The sequence below is a fragment of the Rhododendron vialii genome, chromosome 1a (assembly GCF_030253575.1).
Source record: "Rhododendron vialii isolate Sample 1 chromosome 1a, ASM3025357v1".
Lineage (NCBI taxonomy): Eukaryota > Viridiplantae > Streptophyta > Magnoliopsida > Ericales > Ericaceae > Rhododendron > Rhododendron vialii.
The window spans coordinates 47,125,763-47,151,773 of NC_080557.1; the positions used below are offsets into that span (position 1 = coordinate 47,125,763).

The following is a 26,011-nucleotide window of genomic DNA, read 5'->3' on the forward strand; positions in this document are numbered from 1 at the left end:
GCTATGTGTTTTGTCTTTCTTGTTTTTTCAGTTTTTGGATTGTTTCCAAAAATGAATAGAAAATGTACGCAAACAGGCCATGCAGGGGCGCATAGATAAAAAAGACACAACTACTACTATCAGCAGGAACTTGTACAATACCACCTTTGTTGCATGTCCTCCTCTGCAGAAGTTCACTCTGTAGGATATCGACAAAAAGTCTGATTAAATGATTGATTTTGTATGTATGTATATGTTGTACTAATTACACTTGGGTATTTTTGTAATTTTGGTACATGTAAAAAATATCAGCGCAATCCATATATAACAGGTGAGTGATTTTCGCAAACCCCTTTTTTACAACCGCATTCCCCCTTTTGTGTTATTAATGTAAAGTTACAATATTGCCCTTTAATGATCTTATTTTTCGGCACATTTAATGACAATATTTTATTTTTACGTAGCTAAAAGACAAAAAGGGATAAAAAAAAAGGGGATTGTGAAAATCACTCCCCTAATGACCTAACGTCCCGTTTGTTAGCGGTCAAACTTTTAGAATACGGATATAATAGAATGGGGGATTAATGATCTTACTTTTTGGCACATTTAAGGGCAATATTGTATTTTTACGTAACTAAAAGACAAAAGGGATAAATAAAGGGGTGTGCGAAAACCACTCCCCTAACGTCCCGTTTGTTAGTAGTCAATTTTTTTGAATATCATACAAATATATTAAGAGAGAGATATGACAGAAGGGGGGATTATTGTATAGGGGTGATTTGTTTAACAAGGTGTGTTTGGATAAGGGGGATGTGGATGGATTAGGCAATTCTGGAAATAATAGTGGCATTCCCGTAATTAATTATGGCACTTTCGTAATTTGAAGCCGGATATAAGAGGTCCAAATATTTGGCCAAGGGTTGGAGTGTCAAAAACTCAAAATTATATCCGCTGCCAAGGGGATATACTTATCCAGCCAAAATTATACTCCCTCCAAAATTGGAAACCAACACCGGATATCTCTCACCCGGATTTCTATATCCGGGGATCTACGATCCTGCCAAACAAGCCGTTGTAACAAAAGGAGGGGATTTGAACAGTGATCTAGGCGAACCGAGAACAAGCACCTAACCACTCGGGCTAATTTGCAGCTTCTACACTAGTTTAGACAAACACAAGCAAATCTGATTTTAACAAGAAGTAAAATTGCCCCGACCGTTGATAGTTGATATCTGGAAATAGTTATGTACGTTACGAGAGAATAAACTAGGTGAATGTAGACACCTCAATTTGGACTTTCGGTTTACTTTTTCTTTTGTTTTCAGTTTTTGTTTTTCCAATAATGAAATGGATCAAAAATGCTCCGGGAATGATAAGTGGTTGAACTTTGAGCGTTTTGAAACCCTAATAAACTTTCCAAAACCCTATTGGCACGCGCTGGTTGCGAACCATCGCACGCGGGTCAAAGTGCCAGGTGTTGGTCAAATGGTCATGATTGACCATTACCAGCGTGTGATCATTTGGATCCACGTGCGTGCGTCCACAACCCGCGTGCTGGTTAAGCTTGCAGCCGACCTTATACTTTCCATTTCTGGAAGGTTTTCATTAATGGAATAGTTTTCATTAATAGAGGGTGTTTGCCCTATAAATACCCCCCTCACTCTTTCTTTCAAAGGGTTAGAAAAAAAGAAAAAAAAGATTTCAAGCTTACAACCATCCAACACACAACCATCCTCCAAGCATCATCCAATCAACCTATCCACTCAAAGCTCAATCATTCCATTCAAACCCTAAAACCAAAGGTATAACACCTTTATATTGCTCTGTTTTGATCCCTGAGGGGGGCTGACAGGCCAAGATTGGTAATCAATACCAGTCTTGGCCCTAAGGCTAGCAAGGTTCTAAAATCGTGTGAACAAGGGCCGGACCTGCGCGCATCGGTCCTTAATTGGCTCGCGCGTGCCACTCTGTGGTTGCACGCGCATATTTGCGTGGGGACATGGACCTTGTTCTTTTATGTTGTTTTCTTTGTAGATCATCCATGTGATAATGTAAAACCAATTTATTATTTTCCTATGTTAAAACTGCTAGCTTGCCTTTCAATACTTATTTCTGTTTTGTTGGAACATTAATTGGGGTATATCTGGACATGTTCTAGAGCCCTAGTCATGTGAGGACAAGTACTGGAAAATAGTCTGGATAGGTGCGCGCAAGTTCTTAACCCGCGCGTGCGGGTGTTCTTATTCCAGTAGCTTTCCAGTGCGTTGCTCTTACATGAGTGACTTGGCCTTAGGCCACTGTTTTGTCCCCACACTATTTATAGGATGTTTTGTTTATTTGTTAGGCTTTTCAACCTTTAAACTGTATAATATAAACACTATAAATTGCTTGGTTTGGTCCTGAGTATGTACTTGGTCATTCCAGAGCCCAGAAGAGGGTAAAAATAAAGGCTGTGAGCAAAGCAAACACGCGCGCTCTTGTGTGGGATTCGCGTGCGCCTAGAAGTGGGTAAACATAGAGGCTATGAGGAAAGCAAACACGCGCGCTGGTTTGAATCACATGCAGTGATCCACGTGAATTGGATCAGTGCATGTAGATTCTTTCTTGTGCACGTCAATTCAAAACCATGCGTTGGGTTTGCTCTGCTAAACAGAACCTGGCCATTATCCCATTTACTGCTTTCACATCCATGCTATGTATCACATCTTACAATCGTGTTACAGCTTTAATTCTCATTAAACTGTTCCCTGCCCCTAAATGGCTAAAGAATTGATTAATCAAACAAAATCGTAAATGTTTTTGCAAATGCTTAAGTAAATACCGATCTCCAGATTAGGAGAGAGGGGTGCCTTAAAACCTTTTCCCTCTCGTAACCTGGCTCTCGAGCCTAGATATGGTTATGACGGACTAGTGCCTTCACATTTTCAAATTAAACAACATAGCAAGCGTTTCAAGTTCGGTTCCTTGGGTGTCGAACCTTCAAATCCAAGTGGCAACTTTAAATTGAGCGCTGGTCTACGAGCGCTCCTCGATCCGCCTTTTGTTCTTATGGGCATGTTGCCCACAGTGAATTGTCACTTTTGTTAATAGGTATAGGGGCATATACAAATATTAGGAGTATTATTTCAGGGTGGAGTAAAAACTATGTAAAAAAGTCCGGATACATAAGTATAAAATTAACCAAGCTCAAGAATCCGAATGCATACATTGGCCGATCGATATCGATTAGTGACCATTCATAGTGTAGAACAACTTGAGAAGTAAGCGAGAAACGAAGCAAGTAAGTGATTATATTCGGCTTTCTAGCAAGTATAGAGTCATTTGGTTAGGTTAAGGGAGAAATGTCACAAGTAAGTGATTTTTATATATATATTTTTTGCTTAGCAAAATAGAAACCAAGAAAATGAAATATATTCATCGCATTTTCTTTTCGGAAGGAAAGCGGTAGTTTTATTAATGTGAAGCTAGATCTATGATTTATTTTAGACGAATAGATTGTGTAGTTGAGATTGACCCTTTATCCTTCTTTTCCTTTTCAATGGTGTATCAACACATGCATATACCTAATTTCATATCCAAGACCTAAACTAAATAACTCTTTCAAAGAGCACTTTAGCAATATGAAAATGGATAGTGACAGGGGTACAATGGGAATTGTAATAGTAACTCTTTGCTACTGCAAGAAAAGTTTGTTTTATTTCGGGATCGATATCATCCGGTGAGGAGCAAAGCACTGACTGCACTAGTTCTTGCATGTCTGATTCAATCTGAATGGTTGTGTTGCAGTCGTTCTTATCGCGAACCTGATCACGTCAATAAATATATCAATCAAATTTGCTCAATAGTCATATGTTTCATTGATTTTTGTTCTGTCCTATCAGACCCTTCATCCTATATTAGAAGAAAGTCATCTAGCCAAAGTCCAAAAGTTGGAAATTTACAATGTTTGAGTGATATCATGGTGGTAGAAAATAATTGTATATATTCATGTTTAGGCCCGATAATTACTTTGTATATGTTCTGAAAGATGAAAAAACCTAATGGCCTATCGATTCTCTATCATATTGAGCGTAATGGCAAAAGTTATTTGGGAATTAATGGAGATGAAGCCTCGGGGACGACTAGGACATTTATATTTATGAAATCAAAACTGTACGCTAGTTCACACTGAGGCTGATGATACATACCAATAGTAGAAACACCAAGTGAGCCGGCACGAGATTGATAATTTTGACTCATACTACAACTTAGAGAAAATGCCGAAGTTCTATATTTATTTGTTGTCAGCGTCAACAATGTTTAGATTGAGTTCCCAATTACATTTGTTTTTTTCTTCTTTACCCCAAAACCAATAAGATCCTTTTTGGAAGAGAGCTAATTATGGACAGTACTAAATGGTAAAACATGGGATGAGCCCTAAATAATGAGAAATGGAATATAGTATTCATTCGACTTGCTGGATATATACTCGTCGTGTTCCTATGTCTCTCTCTAACATTTTTGTTTTTCATAGTTAGGGATATTCGGGTCAACTTACTCGCACCCTTATTGATCCCCTATCTAATTTGGTTAGAAAAATTCACGAGAAATTATTTTATTAATTAATTTAATTCCAAGAATGAGACCCTAATAAATTATGTGAGGAACAAACCGATCGATCAATTAACCTGAGTGACCCTTGGGGGTGTCTCTAGCTAGCTAGCTAGTTAGCTAACATTTGTTACCTTATGATTGGGTTGAAATTGAGGACGAAGTTGGTGGCAGACGCCATTGGTGATGTCGGAGAGTCGTCTGTATTGGGGATTGGACACTAGTAGTACGGGAAGCGATGCCTTAGCACATAAATTTATGCAGCTCACAAGGAGTTCGGCTTCCCCTTTGTACATATCTCCTCTTCCTTCCCACTTCAACATCCATGATTCCCACTTTATCCATAGACACACACAAAATAAAATAAAATAAAATTAGGGTTACTACACACATAAAAGTTATGAAAATACCGCCACGTGGTGCTCCGAAAATTTTTACCACCGTAGAATTAAGTGGAGTCCATACAGTTAGTTCTGAACTCTATGTGAATGTGTGGTGGTAGAAACTGTTGAAGCATTAGGTGATGGTGCTCTAAGAGCAAGTAGTGATTATCAAACTCTCATACTTCATGTGTACTTGTTTTTGGTCATTATCCATTTAAAATAGTCCAAGTTACTTCCTCTATTCCGATTTGTTTGTCCCCCTTTTGAATTTTTAAAAGTGTTTGACCTCTAAAAAAATTGTTTATAATTTTTAATTTGTAATGTTTTTAATATGCAATATGGCTCTTGTTTGATAGATTTCAATTAGTTTTATTATACAAAATCTTCAAAATCATAAAAAAAAACATTATAAAATGTAAGATATAAGTATATTTTTGAAAGATACGAATTTCGACAATTGGACAAACAAATTGGGACGGAGGGAGTACATCACTAGTTCATATATTCCCCCCTAGTTCATTTTAGTCCATTTAAGTTTGAAAAGACTTTTCTAGTGTGCAACATTAGAGAAAGATGGTGGGAGACTACATTAGGAGGAAAATTGTGGGGACCAAAGTGAAATCTTGTTAGAATTAACAAGTTCAAATTAAGAGATCGCCCGGTAGAACTTACAGTGCAATGTAAGTGGTGGCGGATGTCTCTACCGTGCACCACCAGTGTGTCTAAAGAGAGCTTGTTTATGGTTCGGAGCAATATGCCAACGAGTCCATGTTCATATTCTAATGTTTTGTTGTACCTACAAAAGACAAGTTGTGTCAATCCACGCTTACGTTAGGCAATTTTTGACGTCTTTAATGTGGGAGATTACTTGGTGCAGCATTACCTAGTGGTACTCAAAATACATATGTTATACCAACAATGAGTGCAACATATACTTGCCTTCGGTTATTTGCGTAGTCTACTTGACCACCCAAGTTTTTGAATTCACGAATGAAGGCTCCCCTTTGCTCGCTAGAACTTCCTTCCTTTTGAAAATAAGCCACAATTGCCTCTACTAAGGTTGCAGCCTTAGCCCATGCCATCCTTTCGATTGACCTTTCTGGTTCAAAAATGCTTGCTGTGGCCAAATAATATGCCAAAAGTAGGCTTCTTTGGCCTACTATCCCAATCCCAAACTTGCATTCTGCTGCGTACCATCTAGACAAGTGACTTCATTGTAATTCTAGCAACTGTTAGGACTAGATAGGATAATTTTCTTCAGAGTTGTGGGGTGACGTACTTTTGAATGCTGTTCCATTCCTGCTGATGCAATGCTTGGCACTTATTATAGTCCAATTTTGCAAGCTCCAGATATCTGTTGTTGTTAACATATGGCATCCTGAGATAAAAGGCCAAATTTTTAGAGATTTTTTGACGCGATTTTTTTGGGTTAGGTTGTTTTTTACATTATTAATGCCTTTCTTTACGTGTAGCCAGGCTTTTTGACCGAAATTCGTGATATGGAAAATTTCTAAAAGAAAAATTGTTTGTTTTAATCACAAATCAGGCCTAAAAAGGAAATAGTGGAATTTTAATGCTGGAATGTTGGGTGATTTGGATACTATCAAAGTTTGACTGCTGCTTTGAATGTTATTCAAAAAGCAAGTTTTGACGTTAGACCACTTAAATGGAATGGCAGAACTTTCCTTAAAATATCAATACCAGTGTAGTGGAGTCTCATACTATAAGAACATAATGAAAGTACCCTAGTGGTCAAGTGAGCATGAGAAAGAAAAAATAAGTGTTTATTTTCCGTAAAGTTGCATGTTCGAATTTCACAGAGACTGAACATTTTAAGCCTTGGGGTTACTAGAGGGTTTGCTCGGTCGTCAATTTTGGATCCCAAAATCAGTCGAGGTATGCGTAAGTTGACCCAAATATTCTTTGTAAAAAAAAAATGAAAGAGAAAGTACCTGTACAAGGTCTTTCCAATCCAAACATCATCTTCACCCCCATAATGTTCCAAGTAGAACCTGGCCTCCACACGAGGCAAGTTGGCATACCATGGGACGTCAAGCGCATATCCCACCTGCTTTATCATATGAAAAATGTCAAAAATAGCTCAGTAGGCTGTCACGAAGGTTTAAAAAGTGTATAGAAATGCGTGAAAAATTAACCACATGATTTTCGTACCTCTCCAGGTAAGTCTTTGGTTATTACCCATTTATCCAACAGCTCGTTACGAGCTTGTTTCTCTCTCAAGAATTTCGACGAGAACTTATTGGCATCCTCTAGAATCTTTTCCCCGGGAAATGAAATTTGAGAACCTCTATACAGATTATACATTCCAGTTACGGCCTGCGTCGATTGCCCGGCAAAGCAGAAAAACTCATCACCCTTCTTAAAATGTCCAAATACATCTGTGCAAATAAAAGAAACAAAAACAAGTCCAATTATAAGAAGAATTGCGAAAAAAGGTTCTAATTCATGGACTTCTGATCAATTTTCAAGAACCACAGGCGATAAAAATGAAGTTAATTAGTAATTACCAGCAGAAACCGGGTAACCGTGTAATCTCAAAAGCCTAAACCCCATGGAAGTGTCATCTATGTCATGAACCACTGAATTTCTTGCCCAACATATTCCTTCTTCAGTCCAATATCTGAATTCGGATCATTAATTAATTTCCCAAGAAAAATAAAAAAAATAGTTTCCATTACATGGCATAAAGCGAAAATTCAAAATTGCGATATAGTTCCGTAATTAGTTTAAGTACCATGCATTTTTTTCAAACCTGTGTACGTAATCGACACATTCTCTAATTTCAGACTTGAAATACCGAGAAATTCCAAGGCGTTCGAGGCGATCAACAGCCCACATGCGCTCGAATAAGTCCACTGGGTAAACATTGGGAACTAAGAAAGGAACAAAAAAAATACATCAAAGTTTTAAAAAAAATTAAATCAAGAACTTTTGAAAAGGATGAGTACTTTCTACTACTAGTTAAGGGAAAGAAAAAGGATCCGGCTTCTCTGCAGTCAAACTGTAGAGAAGCATGTGCGGTTCAATCTGAACCATTCATTTTGATAATCAATGGTTCAGATTTGTTGAAACTTTTACCGGTAAAAGAATATATTCTTACCGGTGAGAATATGAAAACAAATCTGAACCATTAAAAATATTATTCAACGATTGCGATAACTTGGACCGCACCTCTGCAGTCCACTTCAGAATATTCTAGAAAAAAGATGGTAATACTTTTTAAATAATTAAATGAAGTAATTAATTAATTTTTACCTCCTCCATTGAATTTTTGAACAGCTGTGGTTAGATATCTTAAGCAATTGTCATCTTTTGTTTCCATGAGTGCAAAGGCAGTGGAGGATGGAGAAAACAAGAAAGACCCATCTGGGCATTGCAGTTTAAGTAGCTTTTCCCATTCCAGGCCATGCATTAATCCTTCCAGGCTATGGAGTAGCGTTGTGGCCACTTTGTGCATTATGTCCTTTGGTATCCTATTGCCACATGACACATCATTATTACTACATGTATTGTATGTATGTATCCAAATGTATATGTATCATTATGTATATATATTTATATACCCTTTCTCAAAACTTTAAATAAAATATTTGGAAGATAAAGTCACCTTTTTAACTTCATTTATCCTATTGAATGATGCAAAGTATGCATTATATAATCAATCATGACAAAACTAAGTTGTTCTCATCTGCTTCTACATTATAAAAAAATTCATTAATTTACTAAGAAAGCTAATAATATCGGACGATATGCATCCAACTTTTGGAGTTCTAATAAGTACACCTTAATTGGATGAAACGGTAAAATATATACTTCCTCCGTCCCAATTGACTTTTCGATCAAATAAAAATACTGTTTTGATGATTTATGACACACCGGTGAAAATATCTTCACCTAGTACAAACTGGTTGCATCACTGATATCGTTATTCCAAATCAATGTTTTCTGAAATCCTAAAAGTCATTGGAAACATCACTTTTGTAGTTGTTTGAGAATCCATAAACAACAAATTACCTTGTGAGCTTTAGATTTCTTCTTGCATAGATCTCTTGCAAGATAGGATCAGAATCATCTGGAACTTGAATATCTAACTTTCTGGCTCTCTCAATGAGTGAAGGGAAGGCTACTTCGAACCCAATCGGCATGTGCTCGGCATCTTCATCTTCAAGCTTGTTTATGTTTTCTTTGATGAATGACAGTCCTAATTGTGTACAAAAACATATAAATAGGCCTCATCTTCATTAATATGCTTAAATATATAAATTGATTTCCAAGGAAGCATATCGAACGAAACAATGCTGAGGCATTGTTTCCTTTCGATGGATAGATCGATGGTACCTTTTTCGCTTTTGTCTGGATGAATATTCCATGATTTCAATGCGATAACGCAAACTAATGTGCTGATAATCCGATCATGAGCTTCGAAAATGGAGCTATCACCCCATGAACCATCTTGGTGCTGGTTATTTGCGATCCATTGAAGGCTGGAGGGGAATTGAGGTGCACCACTTCCCTCTTTATCTTCCAATAGAGCAACCCACGCTGTGTCGTAAGCCGATACACTAATCTCTCCATCCCCCATCGAACCCAACATCGATCGTATTGCATCCGCGTGCTGCTTGATTCTTTCATATTCCCGGTCCTTTTTTTTATTATCATAAAAAATACGAATTATCATAAAAAATACGAGGATCATCAAGTTTCAAAACAAAAAAACGGAAAACAAGCCCATACGTGCTCAATGTACACAGGCTCAAATGTATCAAGAGATCATCGGACGCAGACCTTTCGCAAGATCACATTGCGAGAGGTCTGTCTCCAATCACAGAATCTTTGCACGTAAATAGAGACGGTGGATCACCTTCTCAAGAGCTTCTTCTACTTGCGTCTCATTCTCCACAATACCATTCACCTTAATAAATGGCAGACCATTTTGAGACACATCTTTGTACTCTGCACATAAAACGATTCGTGTGTTTATACATGAATGCATGTACCTATATATACAGAACATATATGAATTCATTTGTACCTTCTGTAGTGGGTTTTGATGCGATTTTGCATCTCAGACGAACACCGAGATTACGTTCTTCTTTAATCCCAACGGACCGAACACCTGCTTAAGAAATAAAATTTAGTGAAAGCATATGGTGAAAATTTTAATTAGTTTCTCATTTTCTGTTTGCTAAGTGAAAAGGGGGGGATTGCCACTCTCCCTTTTGTGAGACCATAGTAATTCGAGATCCGTGACGGGCCTCGAAAGAAACTAATTAAGGGCCACAGCTTCTGCCAACCCAATCAATTAGAATTGGTGAAATACCAACGAGCTTTGTCTGTTGGAGGGCAAAGCTCGAGGGGCATCAAACGCATGACCTGAACTTTAAAACTGTGGACCATCCAGAAGGAGTGAGCCATGAACCACTACGCTAGTTACCTCGTTGGTGATTATACTTTAGTGTAATTTAGCCATGAACTTAAACACCCCTCAAAAAAGATAAGCAATGAAAAGTAACAAAGGATTTGGAAATTATAATGGTACAAACCACCCTTTTATACTGTAAGAATTACGAGAATGCCATTCACTAGAAAACGATTCATAAACAGAATTCGAAAAGTCTAGCAACATAGATTTTTTCCACAACACAGCTGTTGGATACATGTGAGTTCACGTGCATCAACGATTTCGAATTGCCATATTGAATATGCGTGGGCTCATATGAATCCAACAATTTCGAACACAGTTGCACCTGTACGGTAGCATTTCTCAAGAGTCAAAGCTGCGACTCTATCCGGAAAAAGCACAATTTGCTAAAATGCACAGATGGAGAAGAAAGTGGATTTTTCCAACTGACCAAAACATCTGACAAAATAGATACGGAAAATCTAAACCATGCTTGTTTAATCATGAGATGTCTTCTTTTCCTGTCTAAAGTAAAAAAAAAAGCTGCTCGTAATCCTATTTTTTGTTTTTCAGTATCATTACTATCTCTTTCTTTTTTTTCGATGAAAGTCAAAATGATTAGAATAATTAGATTAACACGTTGAAGAAGAATTTGAACTCATGACTTCATTTTTCTTAACACTTCAGTGCGTCTCCTTACGCTGTTAGGCCAAAACCCTCTTCGCAGAATCATTTCCTATTTGTTGAGCACTCACGATTTTGATTAAAACTGCGGCGAAAACCAATGATGGCGGTGACAAAAACTGGAACACAAACGAAGTAGAAAAGGAATAGGGCCAACTTTGGTAGCGAAAAAGCGAAGAAGAAAGAGAACTAGGGATCAAGGTAAAGACTTACTGAAGAAAGGGATGGATGTGGGTTGTTTTGCCGGAGAAAATAAAGCGGTGGCGCCGGAGATGTTGGCCGGAGAGCGTCCCCGGTGGAGGAGGGTGGAGGTTTGGGAAGACATAGAAATACGTTTTTTGGTTTTGTACTGTTTTTGGGTGTTGCTGTCTTTTTTGGTTTTTGTTTTTGTTTATGGTTGCTGTTTTGCTTCACAGAGAGGTAAGGGGAGAGAGAAAAAAAGAGGGGGGATTTTATAAGAGGAGAGAGAAAGAGGGAGGGAGGCATGGAAGGAAACGGACAGAACGACTCCCCAGGAGATTCCCGCTAGTGGCCCCAGGGGATCCTCCCAAAAGAACCAGAACAATGAAAATGAGGACATTTCTGTCATTTTCCTTTTCAAGAAACGAAAAGTTTCCTTTTGCTTATATTTGAAGAAGGTAAGAAAGAACCATTTGTAAAAAATTAAACAGAAAAGGTGAGAACATCAAATTATACATGGTAAGTAATTCAGTGGTGTTTAATTGCAACTTCAACGGATAGCTCAAGTGATAATAGAGATGAGTTTGAAAAAATCAATAAATAAATAAGGTAATAACATCAAATTATATATGAAAAGTAATTCAATGGTATTTAATTGCAACTTCAACGGATAGCTCAAATGATAATAGCTAGAGATGAGTTTGAAAAAAAAAATACATAAGGTAATAACATCAAATTATATATGGAAAGTAATTCAATGATATTTTCAACGGATAGCTCAAGTGATAATAGAAATGAGTTTGAAAAAAAATAAAATTAAAAAAGGTAATAACATCACTCCTATGGAAAGTAAGCCCATGGGCTATTGAATAGCAGGTGATAGCTTAATAGCAACTTCAACGGATAGCTCAAGTAATAGTAGAGATGAATTGTAAACGCAAATAATCTGAGTTTGAAATTTGTCAATCTCATGTGGTTAGGCCGCTAGAGAGAAATTTTATATAAATCCCCTTTCCACGGCATCGATGGCATTCCATGATCGCGCTATGAAGAAAAATAGTCGAGGTGCGTGTAACCTGGCCCAGACATCCCTGCCCGTACAAATGGACAATAAGGAAGACCAGAGTACCCCACTGTACATGTCTAGCTATATTTTTGCAAAAAATGAAGTTAATCGATCGGAAATTTTGCTCACCGTATGATAGATTTCTAAATCATACTGATCATCCATTTTCTATATTAGAAACGTTATCTTGTTAAGTGGGTAACGATATCCTAGCTTGGAACCGAAACATTTGGTCCGAAGGTCGTATATATAATTGCACTTTGAGTGCAATGAGGTTGTGGGTTTAATTCCTTACAGATCGAGGTCGACCCTTGTTGATGGATTGGCTAGGAATTGAATTGTGTAAGCTCTTCTAACATATCCCCCTTCAAAAAAGCTTGACTTCTTATTATTCGGGACGTCTATCCAAGCGCAATAATTAAATTCGAACTCTAAAATTTTTGGCCAAAATCAGAATTTTTGCAATTGATATTTTGCGAGTCGGGGATTCTAAGCACTTTAGGATCCCTGATTTCAATATTTTCTAGTTCGCACGCGGTCAAAAGTTTTCCCCTTTATGGCCCGCTAGGATGCAGGTAAAAAATCGGGGATAAAAAATATGAAGGGGTATAAGATAGTAAGGGGTATTAATTTTGATGGGTTGGCCCACATCGATTTAATGTTTATGGAGGGAGGAAAAAATATTGTGGTTTGGATGGGGTATTAAAAAGGGGGATAAAATTTGTTTTTGTTTGGATGGTTTATAGAATGGGGGGATAAGAAGGGGTGGATGATGGGAAAAGCTGTCAAATGACTATTTTGCTCATATGCAGTATTAAATTTGATTATGTATTAAAATAAGTATATAAATTTTAAAATCAATATATTTAATCAATTTTGGACAATTGAAAGTATAAAAAAATTAAAAAATGTCTATTCTAAAAAATTTATATTAAAAAATATTTTTCAACTATATTTTTAATATATAAATGGCGTAAAAAAATAAGTGTTCCAATTTTCAATCCATTTAAATCGGTGCCAAGATCTTATTTTTCTGATCATTTATCTTAAATGGTCATAATGGATTTTTGGCTTTAAGGCCTTTTAACGAGCATCCGAAGACTTCTTATTTAGTTTCAGGGCTCTCTTAGGGTGCTAATTGAAAGGCCTTAGAGCCAAAAATCCATTATGACCATTTAAGATAAAATGATCAAAAAAATAAGATCTTCCCACCGGTTCAAACGGATTGAAAATTGGAACACTTATTTTTTTTACACCATTTATATATTAAAAAATATAGTTAAAAAATTAAGTGTTCTGATTTTCAATCCGTTTAAACTGGTGCGAAGATCTTATTTTTCTGATCATTTTATATTAAATGGTCATAGTGGATTTTTGGCTCTAAGCCTTTCAATCAGCAACCTAAGAGAGCCCTGAAATTAAATAAGGAGTTTTCGGATTGGGAAAAGAGGTTAAACAGGGGTGATTTAGTCAAAATTTCACCCCTCTACAGTCGGATAAAATTTGGGGAACCCTAGAGGCGTCCAAAAGTTTCACGGGTGAAATCCTCGTACGAGTGAAAACGAAGAAAGGAGGAAAAGAAATGAGGAGAGCGAATGGAGAATCCAAGTAGCGGCAAAACCTTGGGCCCAACCCTTTTACCCCCTCCTTTATTAATTTTCACTCCTTTTTGACTCCATCCAAGCATGCCCATAGAAAGAACATTGACGTTCTAGGAGGCAATCTCCTGTTAACCAAACCCCTACCCCCCTCCAGTAGATTCACCAAATAGTCGTCTTTCTAGAATTGTATGGTATGTGATCTAGGGTTGGATTTGCCTGTATCTAGAGATTTATGGTTAATTTCCAATTTGAGAAAAACATGATTTGGGAAGAATTTTTCAAGGCTGTTGTTTTCTGGGACTTTCTCAAGCCTTTGATTTTATGGGATGACTTTGCTCTCTTGCATCTTCCGGCCCGTTTGCGACAGTTGTGGATATAGATGTTTGATTTTAGACTTGGATTTTGCTGCAGATTTTAGATTCTAGATTTTAGAAGAAGTTGAGAAACACGTTTGTTGCAGCTGCAACATTATGAGAACTTCATTCATTTTTTGAGAATTCGTGTTGCAGAATCCCAAAAACTATCCAAACCCAGCTTTGAAAGTTTGAGAATTTCATTCATTTTTAGCTTTTCAGAATATATAAAATCCGAGAATCCATTATTTAGAATTTTTAACAAACACTCTAAACTAATTTTGAAAAATAATTTTGAAAAACTAGAATCTCAAAATCTAAAAAAAAAAAAAAAAATGGGGGGAAAAAAAAATTTTATTCTCTCAAACACGCACTTTCTAGACTTTTGATAAGTGAATCACAATTAGTTTGTGGTTTCTTGGAATGTAGAAAGATCAATCGAACAACATTAATGCTTCGGACACAGAATTCAAACACGGATACACATGCACGTTGATATATATATTTGAAACTGTAATTAAGATGTATGTGAGTAATACAGTGCATTGAATATGCTCTTGAGGCATCTGTATTCGGATATATATATATATATGCGTCCCCGCAATATAGGTTACAGTCCTTCACCTTAAGCAGAGACACACATACACTCTTAAATTGAGCTGTAAGCACACACTGTGACTCTTTGCGTTCTTCTCTATTTGCAAGTACACACTGTGACTCATGCACATGCACATCTTCATCTTTTGTTTGGTGAATTTTTTTGCCCGGGAAGGTGAGGTTGAGAAGCCCAGCTTAGTTGACTTGGTTTGCTGGTGTGTCTCTCCAGTGGTGGTCAGTGTTTGAGCCCCACGGGGAACAGGTTTGAGGTTCAGAGCTAGCTATGGATAGCCTTTGCACTCTCGCTGACTACCATATTGACACTCCGCTATCCCTGTTGATATATAAACTATGGCAAAAAAGAAAAAGAAAGGTGAGCTTGACATATGGACTACATCTTTACAGTTTGTAGTATAGATCGAGAAATAGATTCCATTATCGATCTCTACAGTCTATACTTTAATTACGTTTACTTTCTTCACTTGCTATGTCCTTATTGGAACATAACTCTACTATGGTACCAGGTTTTTCCGTATGGTATTAACTATTCATACACGATTTAAGATGCAACTTCGGACGCAATTAATTGTGTCACAACTTTGGAAACAGTTGTGTCCGCAACAGTTCGATGCATATATGTTCACATGAAGAAAATGCATATGATAGTGAAGCTCGTGTAATAACCAATATATTTAGGCGTCACTATATATGCATCTTATGTACTCCCTCCGTTCCCCAATTGTTGGTTCCTCTTGAAAATTCTTAACGATTTAAGGAGAAAAGCAATGATTGCACTTAAATTCGAATCTTAATGACATCATATGAGTGCGCCATGTAACACATTTGAACCCTCTTCCACTGGTAGAAAGGTGGAAAAAGGATCCGAAGCGCATGAGGGAATGAGAATCTAACGAGCTAAACATTGGAGGCAAGATCCTTTATGCCGAAATATTTCATGTTCTACCCACTTAGCCATTAATTAGCAAAATATACGAATAGCTATTATGTGCCTAGAGATTTTTCGGCTGATGGATTGTGTGATTTTTTTAAACCAATGGCTGGAAAATCTCTTGATACAGATGCACAGAGATTTTTGAGACAGAGGAGATCGGACCCCTTAACGATGAATATCATAAAAAAAGCAAACAGTTCTTGTGAGTGGTCCAATAATTTCATCATCTTCTTGATATTGGGAACTGCCTTTCATTTAAAATTTGTGGTTCTAATATTTCTCTTTAATACTACTTTAACAGAGACATGAAAGATTTGATTTCATTGATAACGTAGGATAGCAAAATTAGCACACAAAAAAGAGAAAGAAAGAAGGAAAGAAAGAAAGAGCGACAATGATTTGACCTGCTAACGGACTGCGTTAGTACTGCAATTAATCAATCTTTAAAACCCTTTTTGGGTAAGTAAAACAAAAATTCCCGGTGAAATTGCGATATTTTCGGCAAAATGCCTGTGTCTAATCTGTACCATATAATATCTTATGTGATGTTTTAGCGACGAACTGACTCTGAGAGCGATAGGTGTGTATTTCGACAAAATGCAATCTATATAATATATAAAAATTGTATGTGATACTTTAGTGACGAGCTTGCTGTAAGAGTGATAGGTGGTATTATCTTAATTTTCAATAAAATGAAATAATCTTATTGTATCGTACAGGAAAAATCTTTTTCTTTTTCTTTTTCTTTTTTTTTTCTCTCGTATTCTCTTCTCTTGAGTATACGAAATCAAATCTGAACTTGATCAATATCTTTTCCTATCGGTGCAAGCGACTTCTTTACAAATTTTAAATATGTTACAATTGAAATTTGTTCTATTTGCTAGCCTTATGTGTAGGCTTCCGTCAAGGTATCTTTTCCTTTTTTTGGGTTTGACGGTCCAGGTGTCTGGACCAGCTTACGCACACCTCGACTATTCCTCTCCTTGGTCCTATCAAAGGCAGGCCATCCGTGCCGGAATCGAAGCTAAGGTCCCACCACATGTAAGTGTTAGAAGTATCTTTAGCCCCAATAAAGAGCTATGAGGTTTAAACCTAGGCACTGTCCAACAAAATTCAAGTTTCCAACTATTGAACCAACCCCTTATTGGTGGAACCAAGAAGTTATTAACAGACACAAAATGGTATTTGTATTCAGTCCATGTTGGCCCAAAATGGTGTTTGTATTCAGTCTATGTTGGCCCAATATACCTATTTGAAGGGCCTGCGATTGTTAATAACAGGCCAGTTGACATTAGCCCAATATCCTACAAAGCCCGCATAAGTCCACCCATTTGTATGGCCTGCGATTGTTAATAGGTCTGTAGGGCCTGGCTCTGAACATTTTTTTCTTCTTTTTTTAAAACTTTTGATGGTAGTTTTTGAGTAATCGTGACTTCTTCTTCTTTCCAAATGAACAAATAAGCTTGTTTGATAGTTGCATGCCTGCATCTCAAATAAGCAAATAACCAATCAACATATGTATCTGATGGGTTCGACTCGATGCTGATTTGTTGCGGCTTTTTTTTGTTTTGTTTTTGTTGTATTTTCTTTGTTATTGTAGTCGTAATCTTTTCGTTTTAATAGATTGCTGATGATGTGACCCATAGGATCCAAGTGGGGTGGCTCAAGTGGAGAAGCGCTACTGGTGTACTATGTGACAAGAGAGTACCTACAAAATTGAAGGAAAAATTCTATGAAACCGCCATAAGACTGGCGATGCTTTATGCGACAGAATGTTGGCCTATTAAGAAACAACATGTAAGCAAGATAAGTGTATCGGAAATGAGAACGTTGAGGTGGATGTGTAGTAAGACTAGACGAGTCAAGATTAGAAATGAAACAGTTCGTGAGATGATAGGTATAACACTTATAAAGGAGAAATTGAGGGAAAATAAGCTAAGGTGGTTTAAGTATATCTACCGTAAACCAGAAGATGCAGTAATTAAGAGAGCGGATAGGATAGTTCTAGATAGCAATGTTACGGGGAGGAATAGACCTAAATTGACATTAAATACTATAGTGCGCAAAGATATGAGTATAATGAGTTTATGTGAATAAGTAGCTCTTGATAGAGCTCAATGGAGAAAACAGATTTATGTAGACGACCCCAAATGATTGAGACGTAAGACTCAATTTGATTTGGTATATATGAGATGATCTTTCGCTCAAAAAGAAAGCGAAGCAATAAACAAATAAGCAACTGGTTTTGCTCATTGCTTATACACAAGGTAAGTAAAAACTCGTTTGGTTTGCTTGCTTAGTAGCTTTTCAGAAGATGTTAAATAGATTATTGCTTGTAAAGAAAACCATGACACTGCTTGTTGACTAGGCTGACACAAAAATAAGCAATCAGACCCAACGGGCCCTTTTCTATGCTAAACCAAACAGGCCAATCGGAGGGGGGGAAAAAGGACAAAAGGATTGTAAGCCGAGGTTAGGTATATGGACCCTACGTGATTGTGCAGTGGTAAGGAGCCTTGGAGGCCACACCATGCTCCAAGGAGCACTCGATAATTTTACTCCGTGGCACATCTTCATCAGGTCATGTATTCATAATGTGCAGCCCATAGCTTGACAAATTCCCACATCTGAATATCTCCTGGAACTATGGCTAGTATTTGGAAAAGATAAAGATGTATTCTGTTGTCTCTAAACCTTGCTCTATACAAGAAAAGGAATTCTGATCAAATACGTCCAGTCCTAATTGATTTTTTGAACAAAAATGTGACGAATACAATCCCACAAGAAAAACAAGACAAGTACTGTCCATGAAGCTACATCCCGTTTACATTTCTATGTGATGCGCTGCTAAACTGTCAGCAATTCCTGAAAGACAAATGCAGGAAGAATACAAGTTAAACGTGATAAAGTAAAGAGAGGAGATACTTTGACCTTCAAAGAAAAACTCGTAGCAGCTGATAAATGGAACAAATGTGACGAGCTTAGAGCCCAATTTGTCACCCTCAAGGAAAAAAAAAATCGTCTTTCTTGTACGTCCAAAACATTCAAGCTTCGGTTATTTTATCCTTTGTTTACTCAACTACAAGCCAATGTATTATGGAATTCATCGGGTTGTCAAGTATTCTTTATATTTCTACCTAAGAAATATGGACACTGACCTGCGACGAAGATGGATATGGACATGGGACACGATAATTCTAAATAAATAGGGACATGGACACAGAGGGGGACACGGAAAAAAATGTATATCTCCAGGGATAGATAATTAATTGTTATTCATATGAACATTACATCCGGAAATAACCTAAACCTATGGTATCTTTACAGTCTTTGTTGTTTCCTTTTTACATATTACTAGTTAAACGAGAGACTTATTTGGTCAAAATTCATTTATTCACACTTTTTTCCTCGTACTTTTAGAATATCCTACACCGAAATGAGCTTCAGTATCTATAAATACAGTGTGGATATGTTTCCATCTGTGTCCAACTTGGGACACGGGTGTCCCTTGTTTAAAAGTAATTAGATTTATTGAACACACCACGTGGCGTGTCCCTGGAGTGTCACACACAGATAAGGCCAGCAGTTAGGAGTGTCGGTGATTCATAGTTTCCTCCCCTTGGAAATTCAGCTTTTCGTTTATGCGTATTTTGTGGTTATATATATAGAGCTTCAGCTTTAGTTAGATAGAACTCTACACCCCTCTTCCTTCTAGTCCAAAAGAAAAAGGAGAGGAAAACAAACAGAAATGAGTGGGTTGAAATGAATAGCGAAGTTCAAGCCGTGCGACGTAACCATGAAAGGTACCTACGAGCACCCATTCTTGGAGTTGAAGGAACGACATTGACAATATAACCAAGAGAAATTTCCACCTCAATATTTGTTTGAACAGCAAAAGAACCATCTCAATATTATCATGGCTTTATCGTAATCACAGAGTTTGGCAATGGTAACAGATACCTTCTCTTTCTCTTTGAAGATGGAGTCGATCTTCTTGACATACTCATCTGTCACTTTCTGCATACAAAAGATAATACGTCAGAAGTCGGGAACAGAATCACTTTTGAATTCAGTATATTAGTAAAAGGAGGCCCCTATAAGGATGTGTTAAGCTGGAACAATGCAACTCTTGTGTCTAGGCAGACAAATAAACCCCATAAATGGTAAAAGGTGTTCAAGTGCAAAACACACAGGAAAGAAGGGGTTTAAGTGAGAATTGAGAAACTAGTTTGTTGGGGTTTGTCTCACATCGGTTAATTATCTCCTCCAATACTAGTATATGAGCCCGGGCTGCCTCTCTACTCATTGCGAATTGGTTTTGAATTGGATGCTTTAACATGGTATCAGAGCTAGAGTTTCGGAGAAATTGTTCCCTTTGTTTATGCCATAACTCATAGGTGCACCGTGGTTTGTTGTGAACCATGTGTTATGGATCGTTTGTTTACCTCTCCACGTGTGACCAAGTGTGAGTTGGGGGTCACACGTGCTTGGAGTTTGTCCCACATCCAAGACTAGTATATAAGCCAGGGCGGCCTCTCCACTCATTGCCAATTGGTTTTGCATTGAATGCTTTAACATAGTTCAGCATTTTGATTTATTCCTAAGAATCCTAACTACTTGTCTTTACCGCAAAATCCCGGGCGACTTCTGAGTTTCAAGAAGATAATATCAATCACAAGACATTGAGAGAAAAATAACATCCAGGAGATACTACAACAATCTGGCATGGACTTCCAATCCCCACCCCTGACAGTGGTAAACACCCTTATATTCGCCATAGAAGTGTTTTAAACGAAAAAAGCGGAAAATTACTACTCACCACCAACTCCTCAAATTATTGGTAAATAAATAAATAAATTGAAATGTGGTTTAGAAGTCCAACAAAGCCATAATCAGTGGATGACAAAAGCATGCTGATAAAATTAGTCCTACCTGCAAATCATTTGTCAAGTCTCTCACAATGTCTTCTGAGAACTTTTTATCCTGCAAATAGAGTGATGGATCATACCAAAGGAACCCTTCAAAGATAAGGGGGAAAACCAAACAAAAATAACTATTTGAAGAGATCAAAACCTTCTCAAGTTTTTGATAAGCTTTAATGCCATCTCTTCTTATATTCCTCAATGCTACCTAAAAATTAGGCAGCTCGATAAAAGGTCTGATAAGAAATTCAATATAGATATTACTGAGCCCACACTAGCATTTCCAGATTCAAAATAACAACTACCAATCATGAATTAATTGAAAATGCATCAACATGTCAGAAAGGAAAAAAAAGACAGAATATTGCATTTCCAAAACATACCTTGCCTTCCTCAGCTTGTTTAGCTACAACTTTAGACAATTCCTGCAAGAAACCAAAAAAAGAAAAGAAAATATAGTATTTAAATTGTTGATAACATACTTCAGCCAGTCCAGCAAACTTAATTTTCAGCATTGCCTTTGTTGGAGCTCACAATTCATTACTGATGAAAGCATGTCTAGCCAGGGCTTTTCCAGTCAAATAACTATAATATTTTATTTCAACATGCTGAATAATGTAAGATAACATCAGAAACAAAGACGCTAATGTTTACATACAGCCGCCACACACCACACCATCATACAGGTTCCACAAACATGAAGTGAAAGAGAGCCTTCTTTGAATAGCGAACATACCACTCAATGACTCAAAAACCAAACAGATTCACATAGACAGCAAAGATACGCAGATATTTCCACAGGCAGAAATGCTTGTGATTATCAGCCCTTGATATGGATATGGTACAATGGAAGAATTAGAACCTAATTCTTCAATCGAAGATGAGAGAATCAATCCTCAATCTGGGAAAATATAGAAAATAACACAGAAGCGAAATTCTGAGCACGCTTTCCTGTAAAATCAATCAAGCAAAAAGAAAAGTAATACCTTTCTTCTATCAGATGTCAACGGAGGGACAGACAACCGTATGACTTCGCCATCATTGTTTGGAGTCATGCCAAGATCAGAGGCAACTAGGGCCTTTTCTATAGTCTTTAAGCTGAAAGAACAATGCAGTGTCGAAAGATAGATGGTTAATCTAAATTGATCTAAGTTCTAGAACTTTTGAAACTAAGGCATCCAACAGGTCAACGAGTTTACTAGTAGTAGTCCCTAATCGTGGCTGCTGCATGTCATGTCCAATACAGAGGAGCAAATGAGAAGTACAGCCATTGTCCTTATCCGACCTATTAACTTCCATGAGGTTTCAGTTATTGGCAATCGTACCTGGATTTGTCGTAAGGCTGCACCAATAGAGAACTTGAATCAGGGGTACTAATTTGAGCTATGCTCTTCAAGCTGACTGGAGTCCCATAGTACTCCACCTGAACCAAAAAAAAAACAAATGAAAACCCCCAAACAATCACAATACATGCACACATACCACAGCGAATAAGATTACTACGCTTATGGTAAGCTCCTGACAAATGTTTCCAGAGAGACCTCAGATGAGAGGGTGTAGTGGGCAGAACCCGGTCTACTTGGGCCGACCAATACGAGCTGACCAATCCGGGTGGCACCACCAGGTGTTCCTCTTGCAGGCTAACTGGAAGGGGAGAGAGAGCCGTTCAGATCTACCCGGTGTGATCTCAAAACCACCACCCCACAGAGGGAGTAAACTAAAATCTCAAAATATCAGTCAAATCCTGATTTTAAGGAAAAGCACAATTGGCACGTAGAAACTAACCAACACATGCTGAGATGATAGATACCCTATAGATCAGCCATATTAACCACCGTAGAGTATGACTAGTCCTGCCCGACCATATTGATTCCCCTTCACTGTATTCAGCTAATCACCCACTGGAATATACTTTTATCGTTGCATTTCAAGAAAGATCTTTCAGGAAAGACCGACTCACAAACATCAAACTTACTCTTTGGTGGGACAATGGATTGCTTCTAAATAACAGCCTCACGCACTCCAGGTCAAGTCCACTAATCAAAAAGTCAAGCACTACTAAAGCAGTGCTAGTCATTAGACATGTACACTGGCAGCTCGTCTCTCATATACTAACAACAGGGTGGTCTTGTACATGCAGTTTCCTTTCTCTCTCTTTTTATTGTTATCTTTTCCGGGATCCTTATAAGTTAAAACCAACGTCTCTTGAAGGATGAAAATATTAAGAGGACAGTTTTGGACATGTAGGTTCCTTTTTCTTTTCCTTTCTGGATACTTAGAACTTGGTAAAAAATCTTATTACTTGAGATGGATCCATACTTTTCCAGTATCGTCAGCCACTCAATAGGAGAGAATGTCGATTGTTTATTCCACATGCAATGAACAAACTAAACAGAAACTAAGCCCATAAACAGACCAAAAAGAAAATCATACCTCCACACGGTCTAACATTGAGGGGGCTGCTCTCCCAGTCCTTATAGAATTGAATTTGGACTTGACACTTTCAATAGTCTTGTCCATCCTTTGCTTCTACAGAAAGACATTGCACATTAGATTTCTCAATGTAAAGAAAACCCCAACAAAAGCCTTAAAACCATTAGAATGCACAATGTACACGTGTTACAAACTTACAACATAGTTCTCAACTGCAGCTTTCTCAGCCTGAATTTCTTCTATAGTTGCACACCTAATTGTTAACGTTCTGAAAGGTGATCGATCACAAAACATTTCACAGGTCAACCACAACAAGCCATACGTTGTAAAACCAATTCACAACTACAGCAACCACAGTGATTCGGATGCGGTACACTTGCCTCCTTTCAGAAACTTGCTTCACAGCAAGGGTTTTCCACGCAATTCGTCTCACACCAGTGCGAAGCGTCACATGGTTTGCAGCCGAATTCCATGAAACCGCATTGTGAAACGCCGAATTGCATTGCACACAATTTGGTCCTCTCGAGTACGTATCTGTTGTAAAAATTGGCAATCACAGTCACCGGCATTTTAGTCCAGTAACCATGTCAGAGTGTAGGAATTCAATTACTAGCAGGGAAAAAAAAAAACCCAAAGAACTTGAGAAAACGATATTTTGTGTGAAGTTAGTCCAGTAACTTGAGAAAACGATATTTTGAGGCAGACAAGAAACTGCAAATAACACAGTAAAATCTGAAAAGGGGAAAAAAAAAAAAAACTAAAAGAATTCGACTAATAATAGAACAAAATCTGAAATAAAAACCCTAAGAGTGAGAGGAAAACATGTCTTGTGTAAAAATCAGAAAGTGACGGAGGAAGGGTTTGTACTGTTGTTTGTCTGGTAGCAGATAGTTCGCACTGAGGTTGGAGCCGCGAACGACATCGCCATTGTAGTCGCAGAAGATTGAGAGTTGTGGATAAGACTTTTTGTTTCTCTCTCTAGAATTCGACCTCGCTATTGAGTTCTGGAGTATACCCTTTTCTCCCCCGTATTTTCGTACAATTGCAAAAGATACCCCCCTTTTCTCCCCCGTATTTTCGTACAATTGCAAAATATACCCCTGATCCACTTGTTGATGCCAAAATTACTTCTTTTTTTATTTATTTATCCGATGCCAAAATGACTTCGCTTAATTCTTTCTTTTTGCTTATCTAGTGATTAAAAGTTTAAAACAGAATATAATAGCAATATTTTTGCACCGGCTTGATAATACTATTTTTGCACATTTCTCAATTCTCTCCCCGCTATGGGTATCACTTCACTGTACTTATTGAGATCCTACACAATCTATATGAATAACCAAAAAGTTGAGGATCGTTTTTCCCAACGGGTCGATATTTATAATTTCCTATTCTCCATTAATTGGACATAAAATTTGATAAGACTAGAAGATTAAACAGAAACAATTGTTTTGTAAATTTTCACATTCGTGTGCTAGCTGCCTGCAACTATAATTACAAAATTGCATAGCTAAGCAGAAACAAACGAAAAACAGCTATTATCAATATCATAGCAGCAATATCATGTTATATTTCCAAATGGTAGTTCGAGAATCGAGACTGGTTCGGGTATTGCAGGGGTGTGAATCGCAGGATCGAAGTAGCGCATTCTCCATCCGCCGGCCTGCGTCAGTACCTACTTAGAGCATTCACATTGTAATAAGCAAATTGATATAGATAAACAAATTTAACAACAATGCTAAAAAAATATCTCACATTGTAATAAGCAAAGTTACAAGTCTTTTAGCAAATAATCAAATTCCATCCATTCCATAACCAAACTTAACAACTTTTACCAATAACCAAAACTCAATAATCAAACCCAATAACCAAACTCAAAACTAAAAAACTAAAAAACATCCCACATTAGAATCGTCTCATCGAGACGAATAATTTGGTGTGGTCGGGTGCGTGATTAAAACTCGTTTGCAATTGGCCATAAGTGCATTGCGTATTGTGGGGTTTTTTTTTTATAGGGATGCAAAAATAACCAATATAGAGGTAAAGTTTGTTAAGTTTGATTATGAACTAAATGGATAATCAAATGCTGACGTGACACATTTTAGTTATTGAATTTGATTATTCCCATTGCGGATGCTCTTAGGAGATACCTTAAGTCAACAATAATATTTATTTGACAGTAACCTCAAATTCACAGATTTTACGACTGTGCAATACTCCAATTCATTGAGATTGAATGCAAGATCGTTAGTCTAGAATGTCGTCGTTGATTTGGAATGTTGTACGTCGTTGAAATTACCAAGTCCAAAAATTTTATGGTATGGTACGTATGTGAGTAAACTTAAAAGGAAGAGTAATGTATGCCAGAATAGTATCACACGTTTGCTTGATTTTATAGCGAGTCTTTTACTAACACGACTATTCAAATATGAGTAAATGTGTTTACTAATTTTACTTCCTTTTTTTGAAGATGCTCCTACTTGGTAACATGTAGCAACTCATAGCTGTCTTAACTTCCATACCCGTTGTGTAATCATTTCTTTGATTCTTTACCTCAGATTACAGTGCTAACAAAGGTAACAAAACGAATCAATTCCCTAGGGATATTACTCCAATCTCAGCCAGCTGATTTGGTGTATCAATGGACGATTCTGATCATCAACGAATAACCTTAAATATTGGAGATCACGTATCACACAAGATCTGGCAAGCGAATCCCGACTTTGGAAAACCAATTACTACAGCGGCCAGCAGGCAAAGAGAGAAAATATGTTAACGAAATCTTCGAAATCTTTCCAAAGCTAGTACCACAGTTCTATATATATGTGATTTCCTGCTTCACAATAGGG

General features: G+C 37.3%; 2 protein-coding genes and 1 long non-coding RNA gene across 3 annotated transcripts; 1 reads left to right on the forward strand and 2 right to left on the reverse strand.

The window, feature by feature from the left end:
• Positions 1-3,468: 3,468 nt before the first annotated feature.
• Positions 3,469-11,464, reverse strand: LOC131323816 (ent-copalyl diphosphate synthase 1-like). Its single transcript, XM_058355659.1, has 15 exons — positions 11,272-11,464; positions 10,006-10,089; positions 9,835-9,926; positions 9,312-9,615; positions 8,988-9,174; positions 8,229-8,446; positions 7,726-7,846; positions 7,481-7,593; positions 7,125-7,351; positions 6,905-7,020; positions 6,232-6,330; positions 5,866-6,149; positions 5,625-5,731; positions 4,704-4,904; positions 3,469-3,782 (listed from the first exon to the last, which is right to left on the reverse strand). The coding sequence occupies exons 1-15, from the start codon at positions 11,381-11,383 to the stop codon at positions 3,567-3,569; spliced, it is 2,481 nt and encodes an 826-aa protein (XP_058211642.1). The 5' UTR covers positions 11,384-11,464; the 3' UTR covers positions 3,469-3,566.
• Positions 11,465-18,441: 6,977 nt separating this feature from the next.
• LOC131334366 (ribosome-recycling factor, chloroplastic) lies at positions 18,442-24,184 on the reverse strand. Its single transcript, XM_058369346.1, has 11 exons — positions 24,030-24,184; positions 23,543-23,696; positions 23,361-23,430; positions 23,163-23,258; positions 22,055-22,152; positions 21,716-21,827; positions 21,113-21,154; positions 20,881-20,937; positions 20,740-20,790; positions 19,768-19,824; positions 18,442-18,672 (listed from the first exon to the last, which is right to left on the reverse strand). The coding sequence occupies exons 1-11, from the start codon at positions 24,088-24,090 to the stop codon at positions 18,655-18,657; spliced, it is 816 nt and encodes a 271-aa protein (XP_058225329.1). The 5' UTR covers positions 24,091-24,184; the 3' UTR covers positions 18,442-18,654.
• Positions 23,655-23,919, forward strand: LOC131334374 (uncharacterized). Its single transcript, XR_009202144.1, has 2 exons — positions 23,655-23,826; positions 23,866-23,919. It is a non-coding gene; the product is annotated as an uncharacterized LOC131334374 (long non-coding RNA).
• Positions 24,185-26,011: the final 1,827 nt, after the last annotated feature.